The 24,408-nt window shown below is 36.4% G+C and overlaps 1 protein-coding gene across 1 annotated transcript in view; it reads left to right on the top strand.

Moving 5' to 3' along the window:
• The window catches only part of LOC129358785 (cytoplasmic dynein 2 heavy chain 1), a 91,893-nt gene that overhangs the window by 57,599 nt on the left and 9,886 nt on the right, over window positions 1-24,408 (top strand). Inside the window, 11 exon segments of the mRNA XM_055027926.1 lie at window positions 3,195-3,355; window positions 3,862-3,987; window positions 10,778-10,888; window positions 12,124-12,193; window positions 12,468-12,553; window positions 14,939-15,014; window positions 15,959-16,179; window positions 17,451-17,555; window positions 19,386-19,502; window positions 21,235-21,342; window positions 22,668-22,769. Coding sequence (XP_054883901.1) covers window positions 3,195-3,355; window positions 3,862-3,987; window positions 10,778-10,888; window positions 12,124-12,193; window positions 12,468-12,553; window positions 14,939-15,014; window positions 15,959-16,179; window positions 17,451-17,555; window positions 19,386-19,502; window positions 21,235-21,342; window positions 22,668-22,769 — 1,283 coding nt within the window.

The raw sequence follows: 24,408 nt of genomic DNA, 5'->3' as shown, positions 1-24,408 counted from the left end.
AAATATTCCAAAAGTGATGATGAAAAAGTCCTTTTACGAGTCTGACTAAAATCTTGTCTTCCAAAATTGAAAAATTATTTAGCAATAATTTGATAGAGGATAGAAATTCCAATTTTCAGATTTGAAGAATTTATAAAAATATTCCCTGTTGGAAATCCAGCCCTTCGTAGCCTAAATCTGTTTTGGTATGTAATGAACACACCCACTGTTTACTGGCACATTTATTTCTTTTGATTATATTAAATTTGTCATCTTATAATTTTTGTAATGCAGAGAAGTACACTACTACCTTCTTTATGTTAACAGGGTAACTAAGCATATCAGTTAGCAAGTTTTTTTTTTTTTACTTTTTTAAAATGTGAAACAATTTACTGGTTTGACATTATTTCCAGATGCAGATTCTAACACTCGAGGTAATTAGTGCACAACCACAACAAGTTTTGGATCCAGCAAACATTAACGTGGGTGAACAGCTAACATTTTTTAAAGTTAGTGCTTATTAGTTAGTGCTTATTATGTCTTTCTTTATTAATTATCAAACAATCGCAACACAAGTTTTTTTGAAGAACCATTGTAAAACCAGCAGTATTTGTTTCCTAGACTGAATGGATTTATATAACATTGGAGCAACAAAGACAGACATTAACATTTGGAATAATCTTTTTAAATTATTCCAAATAAAAATAGACTGTTGCATCCAAAAAGTAAGTTTTTACCTTGAAATAAAACATTGATCTGCTTGTGTTTTTGACAAATGTGTTTTTGGAATAATTTGTCTTGTGTGAATATCAAACTCACGAATAATGAGACGATTCCACTAACATGCCTTGGATGATGTTTGTGCAATGCCCAGTTAAATTAATCATCACACTTATTTAGCTTGAAAAGCTTGGACTCTCTGCTCTCACATCGATCATACTGTGTTCACGCAATATGAATAAGGATAACTCTTTTATTCCTAAATATTTGCCATCCACATTGTGATACTTTTCTCTCTAGCATTTTATTGTATTTATCTGATTTTAAATGTATAGTTTACATTTGATAAAGTTTTACATATATGTAAAAGTTTGTACATGTATGTACAAACTATAACACTATTGCACTGGGAGCTGCAGCAACCAAAGGACAAATCCTTTGTATGTGTGAACATACCTGACAAACAAACGCTTGATTATGATTAGTTGTAATATTTTGGCTCCAGACTTTATAATGACAACTGAAACTGTGATCAAATTCTTATGCTTAGTTTATTTTCATTTTTTGGAGGATTATATAAGGCTGTGTTTTAAGTATTTGGGCCAACTGTACCAACAAAACAAAATGACCTTAAAAACAACAGTGTCAGTGATGCCATTTGAACATTTATTCTCAGTAGCAGTGTAAAGTATCATTCTTTTCATGTAGATTGCTGGTTTCTACCATAGTATGCTGTAGTATTATTATACCATCTCTTTTAAAAGAGATGGTATAATAATACTATTTTCAAATTTGCTTTTATATGTTCTTCAATATCTTTAGAATCCTCTTTCTTTCTTTTCTTGTTTGTTTGTTGGAAATTGAATTAAAATGCTAACTTAATCATGACACAGTGATAGTCCTCAAACTCCCAGTGAACTCATTCAGTGAGTGGATAATGCATGAGATGGATACGATTGCGCATGGTTTTGAATTTGGGGGGAAAAACATGCAAGACAGAGGGATGAAACATCAGAACAGGACGGCGGAAGAGTTTTTTGTGTATGCGTATGTGTTTTTGGCAGTAAATCAGTATGCTAATGAGGCATGGTCTGTAATCCTCTTACAGCTAATCTCACTCAATCCCTCCAGTCCAGGCCTGGGCACTGCTCTCTGTTCACACACACACACAGGCATGCCTCAGTGAACACAACACACACATATGCAGGACTTTTCAAAAAGTACTAAATCTTTTGCACTTATATATACAGAGTGACTTTGGTAGAGAACTTAAATAATATATTTTATTGAATCTATGTCTTGGCCTTTACAGCAGCCTTAGTGAGACTTGTGCTGTTCTCTTCTTCACTTATATTCACCCTGTTTTCTGTTCTGAGTTATGGGGTCCAAGGTGAACTTTTCCATTCAAAGGCAGAGGATGCGGTGCTGTAGTGCGAATACTGATTATCTGACCATGTCAAAGCCAGTTGTGTATGAATTTTTGTTAGCAGGTCTTATGCAAATGCTTCATTTTTGGCAGACAAACATCTGTTTTTCTTCATTCAGCTCATCCTCCCAAGACTTTGTGCATGTTCCACTGTGCAAGCGATAGTAAATCACTTTGAATTTGGTAGCACAGACCAAGTTCATGTTTTGGCTTGGTTTTTCACCTCAATAAAAGTGGACAGCATTTTGCTCAAGTGTATGGGTGTGTTCACATTAATACATCTTTTAATATATCCCCAAGTAACATCCCATCGGAATTTCCAGGACAGACTCTGGTGCTGTGTGGGCATGCATTTCGCTGTTGACTCATACCTCACCATCAAAATCAATATATCACAGGAGCATAAAGGTTTCAGTAAAGCAACGCAGACTCAATTACACACTTAGAGTTACACCCACATATAAGAGGCTGTTCTCCAAACACCAGCTGGCTGACGAGGTATTCTTTTGCTGCGTGGTGATTTCTGCTGCCGCAATCCTACCTCTCAATATGCATGGCACGTCACCCTCCCAACCCCTCACTCTGTCTTTCTTAGTGTCTTCCTTTTATGCCCTCTCCCCTTCCCCATCGTTGCCTTCCCTTTAGCCTCCCCATCTTTCTCACATTTTCTCTCCCAACATGTCTGCGTAAATTACTATATTCATAGTTTTTCTTTATTTTATGTTTGCCAATAAACTTCCATATCTTAGCACACCTAAAGTGCACCAAATCTGTCTAAGCTCTACTGTGTTTCCATTTGCCTCCAATTTTGTAACCACTGATTTCTTTGTCCATCTAGCACATGGACAATGTTACTTTGACACTCATTATTAAATTATCTTCACACATTAAGGTCTAGGATGTTGAAACGCCAATGTTCCATTCTGAGGGTTTAATTAGTTAGTTCACTTTATTAAAGACACAGGGGTCTATAGCAAAATGGGGGAGGAGAAAATATTTAAAGACATTTGACATATATCAGATATATCTTTCACGCTCCTCATCATTTAATATGTCTCCTCTTCTGCAGGTATGAAAGAGCTTTCTCCTCCTCCTCTGAATTTGCGACGTCTCTACACTGAGACAATGGAGTGGGAGCCGGTGTTAATCATCATTTCTCCAGGGGCAGACCCATCCCAGGAGCTTGCAGAACTAGCAGCAGAAACTATTGGCAGGGACAATTACCATGAGGTAGGGAACAGCAGAATACAAATATAGAACACACAGGAGATTAACAAGGGCAAGAGGGTTTTTGACAGACTAGCACAATCACATCCACAGACTAGTGTGGCATAGCTTGTTGAATGTTTTTGTCTATCACAGTTTTAACATAAATCCTGTGTCATTGTTCTATCAATAAGGTTTTCCAAAACATCAACTAAGAAAAAGTGGTGTTAATTTTTTTTTTTTTATTCCTCAAGTTACTTAGCATTAAATTAAGACAAGAAAGTCAAGTTTTATAGAGTACTATGGCTAAACAGTGTATGTAAGTAATCAAATAAGTATTATCCACTTTATGCCACTGGCCTTAAATGAGAAAATACTGACTGAAGACTTAGGTGAATTAAAATATTAGGCAAAAGTTAAGCTCTCTAATTTTGCAAGAGAGCACTGGACTGAAAGACAGAACATATTTTTTTCCCCACTGATTCCATTTGTCTCCACCTGTTCCCAATCCATCATCTCTACCTGTTTAGATCTCCATGGGTCAGGGACAGGCTGATGTGGCCCTGGCCACACTTAGAGAATGTTCTCGTAATGGAGACTGGCTTTGCTTGAAAAATCTTCACCTTGTCACAGCCTGGCTGCCCCTTCTGGAAAAGGTACGTGCTTTCTGTTTATGCTGTTTTTTGTGGGACATGGCTTTAAGCACTAGATTATATTTGTTTTATATTGTTTTCAGTTAATTCTGTGTTTTGTGGTTTTTGCTATATGACAATGAAAATTAATACACAGAAAGATTATTTTATCAGCAAAATGGATTCAAACTATCCATACTCACTAGGGATGTAGTGTTCAGAGTTTTGTGGGCGATTTTCACAAAATACATAAAAATCAAAAGGAAAGCTTCAACATATTTTTGTCTTTACGTCTTCAGTACCTCCACAATTTCACTTTTTTTTTTGCATACTGCATTATGTGGTGATGTAGAAATTTTGCGATATTTTTTCCTCATTAAAAACCTTCCAATATCTACATATATAGAAGAATGGGCATACTCAAATGTCTCAGGGTTTTGATGTTGATCTGGAAGATGAAAGAATTGGAATTACAAGTGCCAGTTCAGCCAAAGTTTTGAATTTGGGAAACATTTTTCCAACTGAAGCAATCAGAAGTCAGAAAAACTCTGTGAATGAGGAGCAGCGGGAGGAAATCCCTCAACATATGTGCTCCTTCTGGTGCACCAGACGTACTCCTGTCCATAATCCTGCTGCGCTCTGTCAGCTTACGGATAGCGAGATGCATTGAATCCAGGTCAGAGCTGATACTCAGATGAAATTTTTTTATTGAGTTAGTTATCTGTACTCTGAGTTGAATGTTGGGATATCTGCACCTCGTGGTCAGCGTTGTGAATTGTAATTTGTTAAAATGACAGATGGCCTTCAGATTTTTCTGTCACCATTTTACGATTCAGTCAGATGAAAAATATTTAATTAATGCAACTCAGGGCAGAAATAACAAACACTATCATCAGTGAGTGAGAGTTAGCAGTCACATAAAACCAATGTTTTTATTGTGAATGTATAACAGCACTGACAGTATTAGTGCTGTCAATTGATTAAAGATTTTTATTATTTTTTTTAGAATAATCACACTCAAGCACTGTGGTTCTTGTGGAAATGGTGCCCTGAGCAAGCCTGTCCTGACGCACCCCAATTAAAATTCAAATAATTATCAGTTGTTGTTTAGTTGCAGAAAGCAGATAATGTAGTCTCCCAGTACTCAACACCAACTGTGGAGGAAGTGAGTAAATTTGCAGTGGAGGCTTTCTTCACTACACATACATGCAAATAGTAGCAAACTTACATAAAATATATATTTTATAACGCACTGTCTGTGGGAGAGAAGCTTCAGTGGTAGTAGTTTGATCAGTCTGTGCTATGTAATATTAACATGTAAACATGTATGTAAGTGTTTTGTGGTTTGTTTGTTTGTTTGTTTTTTCACTCTTCACAATAAGATCAATGTGGTATACTGAATAAAATGTTGTGGTAAACTGAAACAAAGCTTAGTAAAATATGGCACTGGTTCACAACACGAATGGAGAGAAAACTCTGTTTCAATTTACTGAGTTTAGACAAACCTGCCTCTCAAAGGAAGTGTGGAACTGAAGACATAAAATCCATCTGTTATGGAGCCAATTCAGAGAGAAATATATTTCTCGAAGGCCATCAATTAAAAAAAAAAGGCACATTGGACTATTCAGCTTATTACAAGTCTACTTAATTCTGAAATCTGTTCCCTGCTCAGAAACATGAAAGAACAAGGGACTATTAGATTTTGTAGAAAAGTCTCCACATATGTGCAGTTGAGGTAAAGCAACTTTATAGCATATTTTGGCCAAAGTCAATTTGAAGTTATGTATATGTTGTCATAATTGGAATTAATAATAACATAAATAAAACACATCAAAATAGACTTAGATTAAACAGATTTAAAAATAAAATAATAAGATCAGGCAACAGAGAATAAAAACGTTTTAACCTTGTTTTAAAGGAGCTCAGTATGGCTGCAGTCCTGAATTGCACAGGAAGTTCATTACAATTGTTTGGTGCATAAAACCTTTAGGCTTTTCAGAATGTTTGCTTCTGACTTTTGGTATAGTGAGTAGGTTTCTAGCTTTGTCGAAGATTTTTAAACTGACAGACTGAAATCACTGATTTTAGTCTATACTGTTTTGGTCCAAACACTAAACCAGCAATGAATTTGTTCAATTCATTTAATGAGAAAGGGAGACCACAGAATTGCTGTTGGTGCAAGAACAAGATAGTGCCTTAGAGAATATAGATATATAGTGTACCTTAACTCTGATATTTGCAGAAGTCAGCAAAAGTCAGCCATCTTGTGATGGGATCATTTCAGTGCTAGACCCCAAAACAGTTTGCTATATGGACAGAGCTATAGCCTAGTCAATTTCTTGTCTTCCAGAGTGATGGCTGTCCTGGCATCGAAGCTTCCTGTTTTAGTTGGGATTAGGGTTAAAAGTCAGTGGAAAGTATAGCCTGGAGGATGTTTTGTCCTAATGCTGCATATGTGTCCCTTGCTTCATCCCAGCTAATTAGTGTTTATCTGTAATAGTACACTGCCACATGCACAAACACACATCCTTGCATGCGCATCCTGCTGCCTGCCCAAATTATCATATCTAAAATTACCTTCTGTCCTTTGCTTTCTCATGCACATTTTGCATTCCACCTGTCAGGACATATTAGTGGCTTTGGAGGTGTGTGTGTGTTTCCTGCCTTCGACGATATACATGTAGTTTTGTGGGGTTTTTTGAATGACATTGGTTGGAGTCTATTTTTCGGGGGGAGGAAATATTGAATTTTGGGTGAATTTATCTTTTCCCTGCAATTTTTTAGATTTTGTTTGTGCTCCCTGGTTTTCCTGGGGCTCTGTTTTAATGTTGTATCAAAGTAGTAGGTCATTTCTCACTGGGAGACACAACTGTTGGTCATAATTGGTCTGTGTGTGTCTGTATGATTGCATTTATGTGTGCTCTCGCCTATGTGGGCGTGTGGACCAGAGATCCCCTTCTGTTCAGGACGCTCTCATGTGGTGGCTTAAAAGACGACTTATTACATTCATTCATCCATCTCACCTTTCTCACCTCTCTGTCTCTTTGTGCGTCCTCTGTATCCACTTCCTTCCACTTCTGTACTTGTTACTCTTCAACTTTCATTGCCAATTTTATTTCTTCAATTGCAAGACATAAACTACTCATCTCATTTTTGCACATTCACTCATAAAACTGAGGTATCAACTTAAAATGAAAAAGCTACACAATCTAAATGATTAATAGTGGTAATAGGTTGAAGAAAGAAGGAACAAAGCAGTGAAGAGATGAGGGGTAATGAATAGTGAGATGCTCTTTGTAGGGGAAAATCTGCAATGGGAATATTATGTTTGAGCATCTCTCTGTATTTCAGTATCTATGTCCCTCTGGTCAGTCTTACTATGTCTTCATGATCTTGCATCTTTTCACCATCTGTCTTTGTTGAGCTCACCTCGTTCTCTTTAGCAGTTGGCTCATTAACGAGAGCAGGAAGAGGAAAGATGGTATGTATTCATAATTTAAGTTGACAGTACAGATGTCATCTCATTCTCATTTGCTCATAATCATTCCTTTTTTTTTACATCCCTATTCTCTCTATCTACACCTCTAACACTACTGAATTGTTTTGGTAATCCAAATACTGGGTTAATGTGGTCATAACTTAAGTTGAGTACCGTTAACCAAACAATTGGGTTAAAAACTGTGACCCACTTTATTAGATCAGAGAAGACAGACTGCAGTTATGAAATGCACAGCACCTTTGTCAGACTTCTGTGAACCTTTTCCGCAGTATTAGATGAGAACTGTTTAGATCAGTGTTGACCATTTCGCTTTCTTAACGTTCCACTTGAGTAAATATGATTGTTATTGATTTGATGTCGGAGAATATTAGAAGAGGGCTTGCCTCTTGATTTTAGTCCTTCATTTGTTCTTGTCACCATTTTCATTTCTATTTTTTATCAATGGTCTGAGAAGCATATTGTGAAATCATTTTTCACATGAAAATCAAGATTCCAGCATGTATAAATCACCACTTCCCATTGTTATTGTTTCTGTACATGTTCTTTTGTGGTTGTACATGTTCTGTACATGTTCTTTTTCATAGTTGCCCCTTGATAGACTGATGGTTGTGCACACAATCACCAGTCTATTACTAATTACTAAATTCACCACCCCTCATAAACCTGCAAACAGAAGGCAAGTATCGTAAACTGAAGGATTTAATAGAAGTCTTCTGTATATTTAAAACTCTTATAACTTATCAAATCGAGGGTATATTTTCATTTCAGCCCACTCGTTAGGCTTAATATTGAACTTAAGTCACTTTAAGCTTGTTTTCTATTGAAAATGCTAAGTCAAACTTATAACCCCACTCTCTCTCTCTCTTACTTTGTGTTTGATCAATCTGTAGCTGGCTCCCACCAGCAAGGGACATTTGATCCTTGACTAGATTATGCAGATGAGGTTGTTTGTGACCTAGAAGGTTTTAGAACAAACTGATCTTTCCAACAGTCTGTTTGTAAATGTTTGTGTATTTTAAATTACAGTGACATTATGAGTGATCTGTGTTTGTTGCAGTGACAATCACCATTTAGTATGTGGTGATTTGTTTCTTATCACTGTTCCAAATAGGGTGTCACAGTCTTATCATGAGTTTCTACATGTAATAATTTGTATCTCTGGTGTGCATTTGCAAAGCCTGTTGGCTTGAAATATATCCTTATCTATTTTTGGCTAAATGGTTTGGCTTTCTGTCTCTTAACTGCTTGAATAAATTCTAGCAATTACACGTTTTTATGTCCAGATACTAGAAGAGATTGACTTTTACTTCCAACTCTATTTGCCCTTCATACATCTTTTTTCTTTGTCGTCTTGTATTTTTTGCCGCAGCCATTGTTTCTTCAAGTGGAATTGCGATTAAAAACAAATCACAGAAAAACGCACATGCAAGTACAACAAGGGTATGAAGAGTTTCCTTTGAGGGCTGTCACTTCTCGTGTTCTTTGATTATCTGTGATCACGTGTGCTTCCACAAGAATGAATTAGGCGCCAAATGATGCAGAAACACATTGATTACAGTTCATTGTGTGTGCCCTTGTGTTCGAGTACCCAATCTGATGACACAAGACCCTGAGCTGCCAGGAGGCTATTTTTAACCGCCTTTGAGTAACACAGAGAGAGGTGGGGGATGTGAGGGATGGCTGAAAGTGAAGTTTGAAGGAAAAAAAAACGCAGAAAACTCAAGGACAACAATGAAGACTGTGAAAAGAGAGGAAAGTGTGATAGAAATTATGTATAAAAGTAGGTGAATGTTTTGTAATTGTGGAGAATTAGTCACAGTTCAAGGCTTTAAAGAGATTAGAATCAGTGGAGACAAAAGATGAATGGCAGAAATGAAGAAAGTCATTAAAATTCGTTATGATTAGCTTCTACTTTGTTGTGTTCTCGTGAAAAAAGTTAGTGCTCTTTTTCTCATTATATACAATTATACAGTAAAATATGGTTAGCACATTTATTTATTTATTTGCTTGCCTGTCTGTTTGTTTAGCTCCATGTTTGGTTTTTAGTGGCAATCAGATTTTATGCAAAGCAACTAATTGACAGAATTACAACATAAAATCAGCTGTGCTCTGTATAGTCCATTCATCCATCTATTAATTCTTTGGCTTCTGCTTTTGTGAAACTGGTCAGTCCAGAAATCACTATCCCCAGTGACACTTCTGCTCATTCTGGTCGTCCCCGAATCCTCTGTCCACCTCCTTGGACTCTCCTTTAGGAAGCTCATTCTATCTATCTGGAGTTGCTCTTCCATTCGTGACCATAGATGGGGGTTGAAACATTGATGGATGTGGAAGTCAAGTTCTTTGCTTTTCACTCAACTGTGTTCTCAACCTGCATTATTTCAGATGAAACCCCAATCCCTCTATTAATTTGTACACATACAGAACAAGCAGAACTTGATGGCCCGAAGATGCCAACAGAACCACATCATCTGGATTAGGGAGAGATGAGACCATGAGGTTCCTAAAGTAGACTCGCTCGTCTCCACATCCACAACATTATATCATGACCATGAACAGCACAAAAAGAATCATAAACAAGGGACAGCTCCGACAAAGTCCAGCCCACACTGATAACAAGTTTTACTTTATGTCAAGGATAAAGGAACAGCTCTTGCTTTGGTTATGTAAGGACTGAATCCTCAAGGCTATGCAGACCTGTTGTTCCAGAACCATATGTGGTTCCTTAAGACTATCATTCTTAATAATTCTGACACAAAAACAATATCCAAAAGAGCATTATGTCTTGAAATAAATATCACAAAATGACTAATGGTACTTCCACATATATGAATATTTATGAAATATACTCTCATTCTACTCCTAAAATATTGAAGGGTTTTTCTTTTGTTTAAATCTAAAAAGAGAAAATTAAAATGTAGTTCTCTAATGACAACTTAAAACTGATTTTGTTTTTAATTTACTAGCTATTAATCAAGCTCGTGGAGCGCATGTCTTGTTTCCGAAAATTAGTTTAGGTTTTGCTGCTCTTAACAAAGTTTATTTAGTAGGCTCATCCCTACCACTCCATAGTCATGTAACACTTCCAACAAAAAGTCTCAGGGAACAGAGTTTTAAGCCATTTCTACATGCATGAAAGACATGTTAATTGGACACCAATATCCCTTCAGTTATTTTGTGAGAGTAATTCGCTGCTGGTCCAGCTTGCCAAGTAAGGATGTAAATCCAAACTGAGAGAACACAGTCTAGCAATAGTCTCTCTGAGCTCTTGGTGTCTTAAATTTATCTAATTTCTCCTCTCATTTCCCTTCACAGGAACTAAATGTCCTGCATCCTAAAGCAAACTTCCGTCTTTGGCTGACAGCAGAAGTCCACCCAAGATTTCCCCCAATTTTACTGCAATCCAGCCTTAAGATCACTTATGAGGTTGGTGACAATCCAGACAATTTTCTGTGTCAGTTTCTATGTATCTATGCTAATATGTCTCCACGCATCCTCCAGATTGAAATGTGAACAGCATTCACATGTCTCTCTTCTGCTGTTTATACTGTGTAGGGATATGCAGAATTGCACAGCTTGTATGTGATGCATGCTTTAGTGCTCAGTGTGTTGTTGATGGGAGCCATGCTCATGGGGTTAGCTGCTTCAGCAGCCAAGCATGCTGCACCAACAGCCTCTGTCTGTCTGCTTTCTCTTTATAAGTCAGACCACTTTCTATTTCCTCAGGCAAGCTCCTAGTATTTCATGGCCAAGCTTACAGACATAGTACATATTTGCACAGATTTTTGAGTTTATCTCACTGCCAACCAACATATCAGACACATTGTTTCTTGGCTGCAAGGCAGCCGTCAGCCTTATCATTTAAAACTTAAAATTAATACTGTAAATTCTGCTTATTGACATTGCAGAATTTACAAGCTTTGTGGTATTAGGTTGCTTTTCAAGATGTGAGGTCAACCTGATGACGCTCAGTTAACCTACTGGCTTAACAAAATATATCCAGCAAATCTTAGCAAATTTAGTAGACGCATTAGTGTTTGTGTGTATTATCACAACCTCCAAATGCTCAACAAGGATGATAATACATGAACAAATGTCATTGTGTACTCCCTACTTTTGTTATAAATTGAACATACTGTTGGGAGATACGTCAAACATTTAAAGAGCCCATTCTAATGGCCAGTTAATATAAACTGCCAAATATCAAAACTCCTAGTTTTAAACAGAACCAAAATGATTCTGCATTCCAGGTCTCCCTGTGGTAAATACTGTGAGGCATCCAACAGTGACAACCTTGCATATTTATTGCTTCACTTGATGTTGGTATTATTTTCTGATCTCGATAAAATTGATGGTTGGTAACAAATTACTATGACAGCTGGGTATCTGTTGATAGTAGAAACATTTTTAAGCCCTTTTGGTATCTTATTTAGTGACCTTGTTCAGAGGATGTGTCTTCCTCTGTGTTTATGTTTCGCCTTTTCTTTACAGTTACCAAATCAGAAAAAATATGTATGTTTTCACTTATTTTATGTCATATCATATTATAGTCCCAATATTTGATTTGTGTAGAAACTCAGAATTGTATTTATTATGAGGTAAAGAAAAATGTATTTTCTGTCAGTAACTATGTTATTTAATTGCTTTTTTGCCATCTGCAGGCTCCCCCAGGGCTGAAAAAGAATCTGCTGAGAACATATGAGTCCTGGACTCCTGAGCAGATCAGTAAAGGTTGTTTCCTGTCCGTCACTCTCTTCACTTCACTTCTCAAATAATACAAAGCAAAAACTAAACAGCACTAAACAGTAATCCAGCTAGTCAAAGCCATACTCTTTGTGTCCCTTCTTATGTTTTGTTGTTATGTAACCACAGAACAGTGCCTGCCCTTTTGTTATACAATACACTCTGCAACAATATAACAACTTGATTGTTAAAATTTGGGTAGATATGACTGGGCATTGTATTTGTTTTGACTGTGAGATGCTGATGATTTTTTTATGTGTAGGAGGCAATCTGGCCAGAGCCCAATCTCTGTTCTGTCTGGCTTGGTTCCATGCTGTCTGTCAAGAGAGACGGAACTACATCCCCCAGGTAAAACACACAAACCCAGCAGTATGTATTGGAAAGAAAAAAAATCTTTCCTCTTTTGTTAAAATGCCAGGCATTTCTGACATAACAAATCGAGACTGTGATGAATCATTTAAAACAATTTTTTGTTGGTTTTTAGTATGTGCGTTCCATCTGAAAATAAATCCAGGGTGGAATTACAAAATAAAAATGAAATAGATTTTTTCACCTGGTTGCATAAATGTCCACAGCCTTTGCAAATATCTTAATTATCCCACACTTAGATTTAATTTAGGAATTAAATCTTCTTTCATTTACACATATTGTCCGTCCCACAAGCACTTACGCTAAATAGTTAAAGACCCAGAGGTCAGTTTTGTTTTCCTCACTGACTTCTGTAATCGTATTTAACGTTGTTCTGGGCCTCAGGCTTCGGGGAATGTTTCTCTGTATATGGCCTTGTGTATGAATGTATAAGCTTTTATAGAAAGGCTGTCTGCTGGCCAGACGGCACACCACACAATTTAAAACTGCGCCCACTTTAAGAATTTAGAGCAGCTTGTTGACCTCATACTTTTCGTTCATGCTGCAGGTAGACTAATGGATCAATACAACTGAATTAATGCTTTTGGTCCCTGAGTTGTCAGACAGTGGAAATGTTGGTTCCCCAACTTACATAAAGTCAGAAATTGTCAAGGGATTTTCAGAAGGTACATGCTGTAAAAATGCAGTCACTTGATGGCAAGTGATGGTAGTTGAGCAAGTATCAATAATGACATTTTGTGACAAAAAATAAAATAAAAAGAAAGTACAGTAATTTAAGAAGCACCAGGCCAGAATCTACAAGACCCTCCCTTCACATAGATATTATATAATTTTTATGTTTTCTGAGAAACCACTGTTCTAATCTCTCTCTCTCTTTCTCTCTCTCTGTCTCTCTCTTATATATATATAATTTTACATCACATTTTTAGCCTTTATTCTTGTATATTATTGTGTGAAGTAATCATTGTGTTCTACAACTTGCATTTAGCCTTCATTATTATCCATATTTAATTTTATTTTGATATTTGTCACTTTACTAAACTTATTTTTTTATGTTCTTGTTGCATTCTCCTGAAATGTATCTCAGTTCCTATCATCCTGTTCCAGAATAACCCTCTAATTATTCAAATGCACTTACACTTTTATTTATTTATTTCCCTGTCTGCTTTTCATCCTTTGTTCCATATTTCTTCTTCTAATAAAATTGTGCAGAAAACACTTCATATCAAACGAAAGTTTTACTGAAACAATAAAAGGTATAAAAAGTGGAGATAAGTTTCTTGATATAGATACCCTTATTGAGGTATCTATATCTTTACCAGTCAAATAAATAAGCAGCCAGTGATATATAAACAGAATTAATGCAACTGTGAGCACATTTATCAAATGTGATACAGACTAGTCCCATCACTTCAAATGAATGTAAACTGAAGCTCAAAATTATTGTAAAACAGTGTACACTTCATCATTCACAGAGTTATTAAAAGTACTCTCAAAGGTTTGCTCCACTGCCTTTCCAACTACAGCATCAGTAAACAGATTACATCTGCTGACGGAATCGCTGTGAAGTGCATTAAACACATAAATGCAACCTGAGAGCGCCCTCACACTCCGTTACATTTTAACATCTCTGTTGATTTTCTGAAATGATCAGCACTAAGTAATTGCTTTTTTTGTCTAAGCATGTTCTTATGCCTGATCATCTGAGTTGGCTGAGATTGGTCCTTGACTGTTCAACCCTGAAACTCACCTTTACTTCTCAATACTTCAGAACACAGTGTAGCATATTCCTGTTTTTATGTCATCAGAAGTTTGTGCAAAAAGTCGTCCCAGTCCAATACTAAAACATAGACTACTGGCTTTACTTGAATCAAAGTTCAAAATACCAAAATAAACCATGCGCATGGGATGTAGTTCACAGATGAGCAGCAGTTGTTCTTTTGTACGACTCTTCTTTGTCGTTTGTTAGTAAAACAAGATGGATTTCAGGGGTGAATCATAAATTATACTCAAATGTGATAGACGTGATAGAACTTGATGTTCCACAAGCTCAGCTAATTGATGTTTGGATCCAAGTGAAATGTATTTCCAGATATTCACATATTTAACAGATATTTAACTTGTGCTACTTTTTGCAACTGTGTGTTGAGTTTGGTTTTTAAAATGATGATTAAGAATGGTATGTTTAACAGGTCATGCCAAAGTAAATCTTGCAATATTTATAAATAATTGTCTCACAAATTAGAGGCAGTGAAACATAATAGCACTATATGTATGAGTATCCAGTTCCAAATAAAAAAACACAATTTATATTTTATCTTTTCAGCTTTAAGTTCTTGCAATGTGAAAGTGTTTTACTTTCAGGGATGGACAAAATTCTATGAGTTTTCCCTCTCTGACCTCCGTGCTGGCTTTGAGATCATCGACAGGCTCTTTGAAGGTAGGGGCTTTGCACACTGGACAGCTGTAGGTATCTGCAGAAAATGAATAACTGGAAAATATGAAGACTCCTCATAAATGAGTATTTGTTGAAAATATCACACGTGGATGGCAAATATGAATCAACTTGCCTTTCATGGTAAATGGAAAGAATTTGTAAAGAATTTTTTTTGCCACACCTTTATTCAAAGTGTTTTTTACAAATTTGTAATCAGAAACTAGCTGTCTCAGAAATTAGAAAATGTCTCCAACAAATAGCTGCAAGGCTGAAAATATACATAATTCCTTGAACCACATGTATCCTCATTGAATGTGACTTCACAGGCAGATGTATGGTCATTTAATAGATTTAATAGTGTTAAAGTGCAGCATTCAAATACATCATGTTTTCATCTTTTTTTTAATAGAATTTATTCCTGAGTTTAGTCTGTTTAGTGGGTGATAGGTTTGAACTTCATCATTTTAACAGATGCTTTAACCAAAAGTATGAACTGAATAATGCTCTTTACAATGGGATGTGTCCTCAATGGGTTAAAAAGTGAATCTTGCAGTTTCACTTTATGATCTCGGGTCATTGGGCTTTTATCTAAAACAGATTTGATGGATATTTGTTTTAACGTTGGAGCTCATCTGACCTTTAAGACCTTTTTTAGCTGAACTACAACCAAGCAGTGTTCTTGGCTTTTCTTAGTATGATTTTAGCCATTTGGACACCTTTCTAAATTTTACAGCCCTCATTCACTGTGTAATACAATCAATGAGCAAATCACAGTGTGCGCTGTTCCAACAAATGAAGTGGCTCTGTTCACTTTATTCCCACAAAATGTTCTTTTGAACAAATTATTTGGGAACAATGCAACCCAGGCAGGGTTGTTTTCCATTTGAGTGAACTCACTCCACATTTTTATAGCTTACATTTTTCTGTTTATATTCTTGATGTCAAAGGTGGTAAAATTTTCCAATGGGAGTTTGTCCATGGCCTGTTGGAGAGCGCCATCTATGGTGGACGAATAGACAACCCCTCTGATCTCCGCATCTTGCGCTCTTACCTTGAACAGTTCTTCTCTGCAAGACTCCTTTCATCCACCCACTCTGGTGGACAAAGGAGGAGTAAAGGCCGCATTTTTCCATCTCAAATCAGTCTCCCAAACTCCTGCTCCATCATGGTAAGTTGCTAAAATGACACAGATGATACAAACAAATTTAACACTGCAGTAATAAGTAGTTTAGTGCTTGGAGTGTGTGACTGAATACAATTAATGCAGCATGGTATGATTTTTGTGGAAGGGACAGCTAAATTTTAAAATTGCTTCCCAAGCGAGCAAAAAAACACATGTTAACCTAATGATTGTTCTGACTTAATATCGGAACCCTTTGGTAGTCGTTTAATATTGTTATCCACATATAAATTTCAGGTTATAGATACAAAGCAGTTCCTTTCACCAACAGCTGTACTGTGATAATAGAATAAAGCATTAATTCCCACTGCAAGATTTTGCAAACATGCAAAGTTTTCAATAAAGCTTCCTTATAAAAGCACAGTTCCCATCTTCTAATTTCTTCCTCTTTGTTTGGGTTAGTTGCATCTTGCGAGGCAACAATATCTGACAGTAGCCACAGAGATTTAAAGTGATCAGATGGCTGTTGCAGATATTTTGAAGTACTAGCACCATTTGACTTGTTCCAATATAGACTCTTAAGCTTTTTAAACTAATCTGCTTGACTTTTTCTCTGATGACTGCAGCTCAGATTTATAATCATGCTATATATGAAGGGATTATGGCAACTCTAAAAATAATAAAACATAGCTTTTCCTTTCTGTCCTTGCTTCTGCAGGAATAACTTTCTTTTTTATTCTTTTCCAAAAAATTTCTGAAATCCATGCACACGTAATTCATGTATTAGTCTGCAGCTACACAAAATTTGTTAATACTACAGAATAAGATGTAAAATAAGATGTGAAAAAAAAAATTAAATAAAAAATACTAGTGAACACAGCCATAGGAACTCTAATTAATGGTGACATTAACAGAGGTTAACAGATATAATAAAGAATATAATTTTTTAGCTACTCCCAAGTTTTGACATGTATTTTTTTATTTATATTTTAGAAAATCATTGATATTTTTGTATGGACAGTGTGTTATTCTTTGTTAAAGAGTAAGACAGAATATTACTATATCAGCTAACTATATTGTTAGCTTTTCTAAGCCATATCACAAACTGTTAAGTAATTTTGTTTCTCAAACGTATTACTTAAAATGCAGTTGTATGCTTTATTATAAAATAATTAAAACAAATTTACCAGCACTCTACAAGATTTAGCTTAAGCTAAGCGAAGTTTAAAGAAAATGACTTATAATAATAGGAACTCAGCAGGTTTTTTCTTTCTCTTTCAATACCATGGCTATGTGTGTGAAATGATGTGTCCTCTCAGGATTACCGTAGTGTGGTGGAGAATCTCCCAGAGGATGACAGACCTGCATTCTTCGGTCTACCTGCCAACATAGAGCGATCCTCACAGAGAATCATCAGCTCCCAGGTTCACTCACACACCACCATTCAGCCCCCTCCTTCTTCATTCGCTCACACATCCCCATCAGCACCACACCTTTCCTGAAGACACTTAACGGTGTAGATCTTTATAGTTTTCAATAGAAATAAAGTATATGGATCTTTACACACAGGGATCCAAAATCTAACCACAAGTTAAGAGGCTTTTTCTGAAATTAGATTTTCTATTACAACATTACTTGTCAGTATTTCAATGAGCTTCTTTTGATGTCAGAAGTGCTTGGCTTTCTTGCCTCTAAGGTTTCCTCATAGAAGTTCAGTGGGGCTGAGGTCTGGGGCCCAAAAAGGAAAGTATGTAAAAGTCAACTTTTCATGGTCAACTTTGATCTTTGAGTTGTTTTTGCATACCTTTGAGGTGTCCTCAGGGCAAATATATTCTGTTGCATCATGAACTCTTCTCCACAAAAATGGAAACCGGAAGGTGTGTAGCTAGTTTCTGATGAACTGAGTAGTATGTCTCCTTGATCAGGGTAAACTCACTGTCTTCACATGTCTAGCCCTGGAAAATTACAAGTAGGGTAGGCAGATATAAATTTACACCTACTATTTTTTACTGTGATGTATCAAGGATGTCCAAATCAGTTTTTTTTTTTTTTTTGTTACCTGATACTGATACAAGTTTTATATTTAGACTCTCTCACAAGATCCGGTCCAGCGTATCATTAAAGTTAATAAAATCAATGCCAAGTACATACTTGAAATCTTGGCAGCTTCAAAGTGCAGTAAAATAACTCTACATTTCATCAGTGTTACATTGATACACTCACTACAGTCTCTTGTCCAGTTTTTTTTTCTTTTTTTACCAACAGATATTTTGTCCCACCAGCTTCTCCAGTTTCCTCTCAACATGGTGGTCTAAGTTTACGAGTAAATAGAAGTGGAACTAATTTTAATCTAATAAACAATTAATCATAACTTGAATGTTTGCATCCCTAAAAAGAATAGACTAATTTAGTTCTTGTGCATCCTTGTTTATTTGTAGTTATCTTCTGTCTTTGTCTGGTGATCACCAGTTTAATTCGTGTAGCACTTACAAGGTCCTTGTAAGTGCTACTTGTGCATACACACAAGATCTGCTTGTGTGTATGTGTGTGTTCCTGAATTTCTTTCTTCACCTGTCCTCCACATATGATACTGTCTCCCCTCCTGCTGTCATCTGTCACTAACACTTTCATGCGTTCTCTTTTTAATTCTCTCTTTTCCACTAATATACTCTCTCTACTCCCCAAAGGACCAATGTTGCTGTCTGTGGGCTATGCAACTCACCTCACACACCCACACGCACATGCGGTAATTTTAGAGCATGCCGTTAAAAAATTAAAGTCAAACTCTTGTGGGACTGACCGAGCTCAGGTCACAGTGGCTGAAGTGAAAGTTAGCTTTCCTTTAGTTTACTGTCGCTGATTAATAATTTTCCTCAGTATTTTAGCTGCCAGGTAAATTAATGTCAGTTTTTGTCAACTTAATTGCCAGATTATGACATATACTTTCTGTTGAAAGAAATGACAGCTAAGAAGCTATCCTGGTACGTACACTACAGCTTAAAAGGAACAAAAAGGATTTTTCCCAGTCCTGCAAAATTTCTACAGAATAGATCGTCACCAATGCCCAGTTTACTTATGTCTAGGCCTCCATTTCCAATACAAATTGTCCTTTGTCAGGTCTTTTGTAAAATCCAAAAAAAGGTTTCAAAAGGTTGCATGTAATTCAGTTTTACATGAAACACACTTATTAGAGACACATAAATGAAAATATCCCTGTTTGCACATTTGCTTGACTTTTTAATGCTTTTTTGTAGGTAATTTCACAATTGCGTGTGCTCAGCCGCTCAGTGGCAACAGGCTCCAAATTTGATCGGGAGCTGTGGTCAAACGGACTTTCACCTGTTCTCAACTTATGGAAGAAACTGAACCAGGTCAGTTTATCCTTTTAAATTATTTTTGGTTTTCTGAATTTCATATTGGTTTTAGTGCAGACTTCTTATTAAAGCAAACAGCAGGAACGTTGTAATTCTGCTTCGGTATTTTAAAATATCTGTGATTTCTCTGTATTGGAGAGTGCAGCGTGCGATAATAGAAAATGTGTGAATTCCCCAGCATTTTGCGGCGGCGCTAATATCAAAGCAAGTAGCCAAGAGATAATTGTAAATTAGTCGTCAGCGACAGTCACAGTATAATAGATCCTAGATTGCCCAGTCAGCCAGCGCTCGTGTTGCTAGGAGACAGGCACCTTTTTCTTTTTTAAGTCAAACGGACGCGTACCTTTATATTAAATAATTTAGCTTCCATATTCCCGTCCTCTTGCTCTGCTTCTTTTATTCACTCCAGCACTATAAAGCACACATCTCTCCTTGCTCCTTTACTTTGCTCAGCCTCGCAGCTTCTCATTGCTCTCTTAGTTCATTTTAACCAGAGTTGTTTTTACCTTCAGAGGAACAGAGCATCTCTGACTCATTCATTACAGAACTGACAAACTTAGTTCTGAATCTGCTGCTGTATGCGTTCAGTTAACCGCTTATCAGTCATGAGTTGGCCTACAGTGTTTGACCATCAGAGCATATGTGCCTCAGAGTGTGACTTGCATTGTTAAGTTCATTATGTCTGTCTGCTGCTGAAGTGTATCTTGTAAAACAAGCACTTTTGAGCATACAAACTATTTGTTCACTGTTAAAATGTTTGTTGTTGAGGGAGAAATGAGAGAAGCTAAACAAAATTGAGAATGTTTTATGTGGTTATTAGATTATATTTTTGAACACACAGTGGGACCGCAGCTTTGTTTCGTCTCACTCTTCAACGTCCACATTCATGCAGCTCACAGCGCTAGCTGTGAGTTTGTACAATAAACGTGCAGAACATCACATATAAGAAGTGTGCACTCTTCATTAAAGTGGTGGCATCATGTAAAATTGGTGTTGTTAAACTTTACATCATGTCATAATGTCATTCCCTCATCAAAGACTTACCTGGAGTGTTGCCTTGATTCTTTCAAGAATGTTTGAGAAGTTTTTTCAAACATGCTTGAACACCTTTCCATGGAACCCATCAGCAGTGGAAAACACCTGGGTGGAACTAGCCCCGCCTTCGAGGCGCAGCTTCTAGCTTCCGAACTTCTGCTTCTCAGAGAATCGCTCCCCCACAACTCTGACGCTCAGCTCCTTCAGACTAGTCAGCAATTATTGGCAAACACCTGGTGGTACTGAGCTACTTCTCAATAAAAAGAACTTTGAGAAAGGTGGAGTTTGAGAAAGAACTGGAGTTTTTAAAGAGACAAAGGCCCACTTTCAAATCATTACATTACTATGTCAAATTTATTTTATGTCATATTTGAGATTTGTAGCACTTTTAAATATGTTAACTAAGGTTAACATAGTTACTTGATTGTGCTATAAAATGGCACCATGTGTCTGGAAAACATATAATACTTCCTCATTAAAATAAATCTAAACATCTCAGTTTGTTGCCTCATTTACTCATCTCATATCTTCTTTATTCTATGCATTAGATTTGTTATTTTTAAATGTTTACATCTGGTGTTTTACCAGTGATGCACATACTCTTAGTCTAACTGCACTGCAGAAAAATGTTTTGTTCTTGATGTATACCATGCAGTTCTGAAAGCTGATGGTGTCTTTGTCTGCTTTCTATCAGGGCTCTACGCTGATCCATCAGAAGGTTGAGCCACCTACAGAAGGCCAGAAGTCACCAATCCTATCGTTTATTGCTCTGGAGCAGTTTAATGCCATCCGCCTGGTCCAGGTGTGTGTCTGTGACAAAACTACTTCCTCATTCTGTTTAAATGGTGATTTATGTGTGTATTGCGTATGTTTGTGAAAAGGATTTCATTAAAGAGCACAGGGTTTCAACATAAATGCCATTGACACAATAAACTTTTAAATCAATTATTGATTGGCAAGCTTTGCCTCACATACAGTGCCTTACAAAAGCATTCATAACGCTTGAACTTTTCAACATTTTTTCATGTTGCAGCTACACATACATACACAATTCATATACATGGTTTTCAATTATTTTTAAATTGAAATCTGACAAGTGTGACTTGCATTTGTATTCACTCCACTTTACTTTGATACCTCCACATAATGCACTAAAGACAGTTGTCATCAGAAGTCACCTATTAAGTTATTTGACTTTGTTTAACTGATTACTAATATAATTACAGCGATCTGTAAAAGCCACAGAGGTTTGCTGGAAAACAGTAGTGAACAGAAAGTATGGACACCAAAGTGCGAAGTTTTTGAGAACATTAAGCTGGTTAGGTTTTACAAACAGTAATAGTAATAGCTTAGGCATTATACAGAGCTCTCGCAAAGACATCACCTAAAAATGGCCAAAAATGACAAGGTACTGTGACGTTGCTGTTCATTTAAACATGCTGGGATTTCTTCCATTTACTTGGATTTCTACTGGGCCTATCAGCGAACAGAAGCATAAGTTGTGAAAGATGTCATTGACTTTATGCACCATTTTAGAATGGTAGTGTGCCTGTAGTTTCAGCAATAGCAGGAGAGGAACTGAATGAAGCCATTCAGTCCACGTTGGCCATTCTTCCAAATATTGAATTAACACTAACGCCTGTCTCGTTCGACTCAGCACTTCTCGTTTTTGCAGAAGAGAATGGTTGTTAACTGTGCACACCGTTTCTTGTAAGCTTCATGGCATCAAGCTGGCACATTTCACAGACGCAGCCAAACACTAGTGATTGGGTAACATTTAAAACATCAGCAGAGCCTCAGCCTTCAGGAAGCAGTTATTTCTCAATAGGCGAGACCCCAGACCCTCTGTATGAAGCAAAGCACAGTACAAGAAAGCTGTTTTTTACTAAGCTATGAAAAGGACCTTCTGTGTCTTTAAAAGTTGACTCAGTTCATTTTTCTCATGTAAAACATTTTTCAAATTCAAGTTTAAAAAGAAATCTAACTGAGTGAAAATCAAAAAGAAGTCTGTTATGCTGTGCACAGTTATTATGGGCAATGTATCTAGAGTAAAACTTTTGGTGAGCAGCTGTACAGTTTGTGTTAAGGACAGGATGTCCTGTATTTAAAATGTTCTTTTTGTCACAGAGTATTCACCAGTCTCTCGCTGCACTGAGTAAGGTCATCAGAGGAACCCAACTGTTAACCCCTGAGGTTCAGAAACTGGCCACTGCCTTGCTAAATCAAGAGGTAAGAAAAAGATTCCCAGAAGGGGTTACACTGAGATACACAGAGGTGACATAAAGTAAGACCACCAACTATAAAACTAGTTTAGTCTTGCTGAGAAATTGTCTATTCAGGTACAGATTTTGTTTTTCTTGGTGATTATAAAATGGCCAGTAATAAGATGCTGCCTCACATTTTCCCTGAAGGAGTTCCCTTTCACTTGCTGAAAAAATAAATCACTGAGATTTAACATGTTTTCCACAGAAAGATTTAGACATTACTTTTAAATATTTATATATATGTGTCTTCCTCCACTGTTGTATATCATAACACCCTCCTTTCCCTGAATTGTTTTAGAGTTATTGCAAAAAACTTTGTGGAGAAATCAAGACCATGGTAGCATACAGAACAGAGTATACTGCTCTGACATGTAGATATCTTACAAACACAATCTGTATCTGTGTATATCTTAAGGCTGAATTGAGGACAAAAGGGAAAAGATCATGTGGAAGGGAACAGACGCCCAGTTCCCATCTCATTTCTTTTGTGTTTATAATCCCCTGAGTGAAGCCTTGGGCCAAAACCCTTGTTCACTACATTTCTCCTCTCTTTTTTTGTAATAATCAGCAGGTATTAAGTTCATCTCTACCCCCAACCATTTCTACTTTATCATTCTCTAGTTTACAGCAACTTCATAATGCTTTCTATCTTTCCCTGCTTCAATCTATTACCCTTCTACTGTTTTTTCTATGATTTATGTCCCTATAATCCTAAATTAGGCCATGTTTTTAAAATTAGGATAAAATTGTACCACTGACAAATTAGCCATAATTTTGCATGTGTGCAAAATAACTCAGAATAATTGTTTTAGTTTTTAAATAATTGATTACATCTACCAAAAGTGAACAAAAGGGACATGATCAGCTATAACAATGTTCACCACAAAATAAAGGAAGCAGATGAAAATAAATGTTATAGTTTTTATAGCTAATTGGGATACATACTCTGAATATGAGAAATTTAAGAATTTGTCAAGAGTGGAATAAATAGATCATTGTGTTCATTGGTCTATCTGGTGTATCCCTCCTGTTGTAAACAGGGTTAAAGGTCTGAAATTAGTGGTCGCCACCCCATGTCTCATAGGACAGCATAAGACATCCCAACATATTTCTAACTAGAAGGATTTAAATCTGAACTCATCTGTCAACATGATTGTTTTTAAACTTCGAAGTCTAGCTCTAAAGACATCTAAAAATTTCTAAAGTAAGTTCTCAAGTGCATTTTATTCCAAACATTTTTTAAAGATCCCTAGATTAAGATTTAGAATACAAGCCTTGCACAGTTGTTGAACTTTTTCTGTGGTTTTAGTGATCACATGGACCTGTATACCTGTTGTTTTTTTCATTTATTTTATTTATTTTTTGACATTTAATTTTTTCAATTAAATTTCCACCTTTTGAACATCCAATGTAGATCCCAAATACAGATACAGTATATTGTATAAGAAGATAAAAAATAAAAAGAAGTGGCAAACCTAAAAACAAAAAATTATATGGTGAACTTATGATTTAATAAATGACTCAAATGATTCAACACCATATTTGATTTGTTTTTATTTGGACATTGTTTCTGTTTCAAGGTTTTAAGTAGATCTAATTTTGCA

Source organism: Poeciliopsis prolifica, unplaced genomic scaffold (genome assembly GCF_027474105.1).
Source record: "Poeciliopsis prolifica strain line A6 unplaced genomic scaffold, Auburn_PproV2 SCAFFOLD004, whole genome shotgun sequence".
Classification (NCBI taxonomy): domain Eukaryota; kingdom Metazoa; phylum Chordata; class Actinopteri; order Cyprinodontiformes; family Poeciliidae; genus Poeciliopsis; species Poeciliopsis prolifica.
This window is presented reverse-complemented; position numbering and strand designations above follow the sequence as displayed.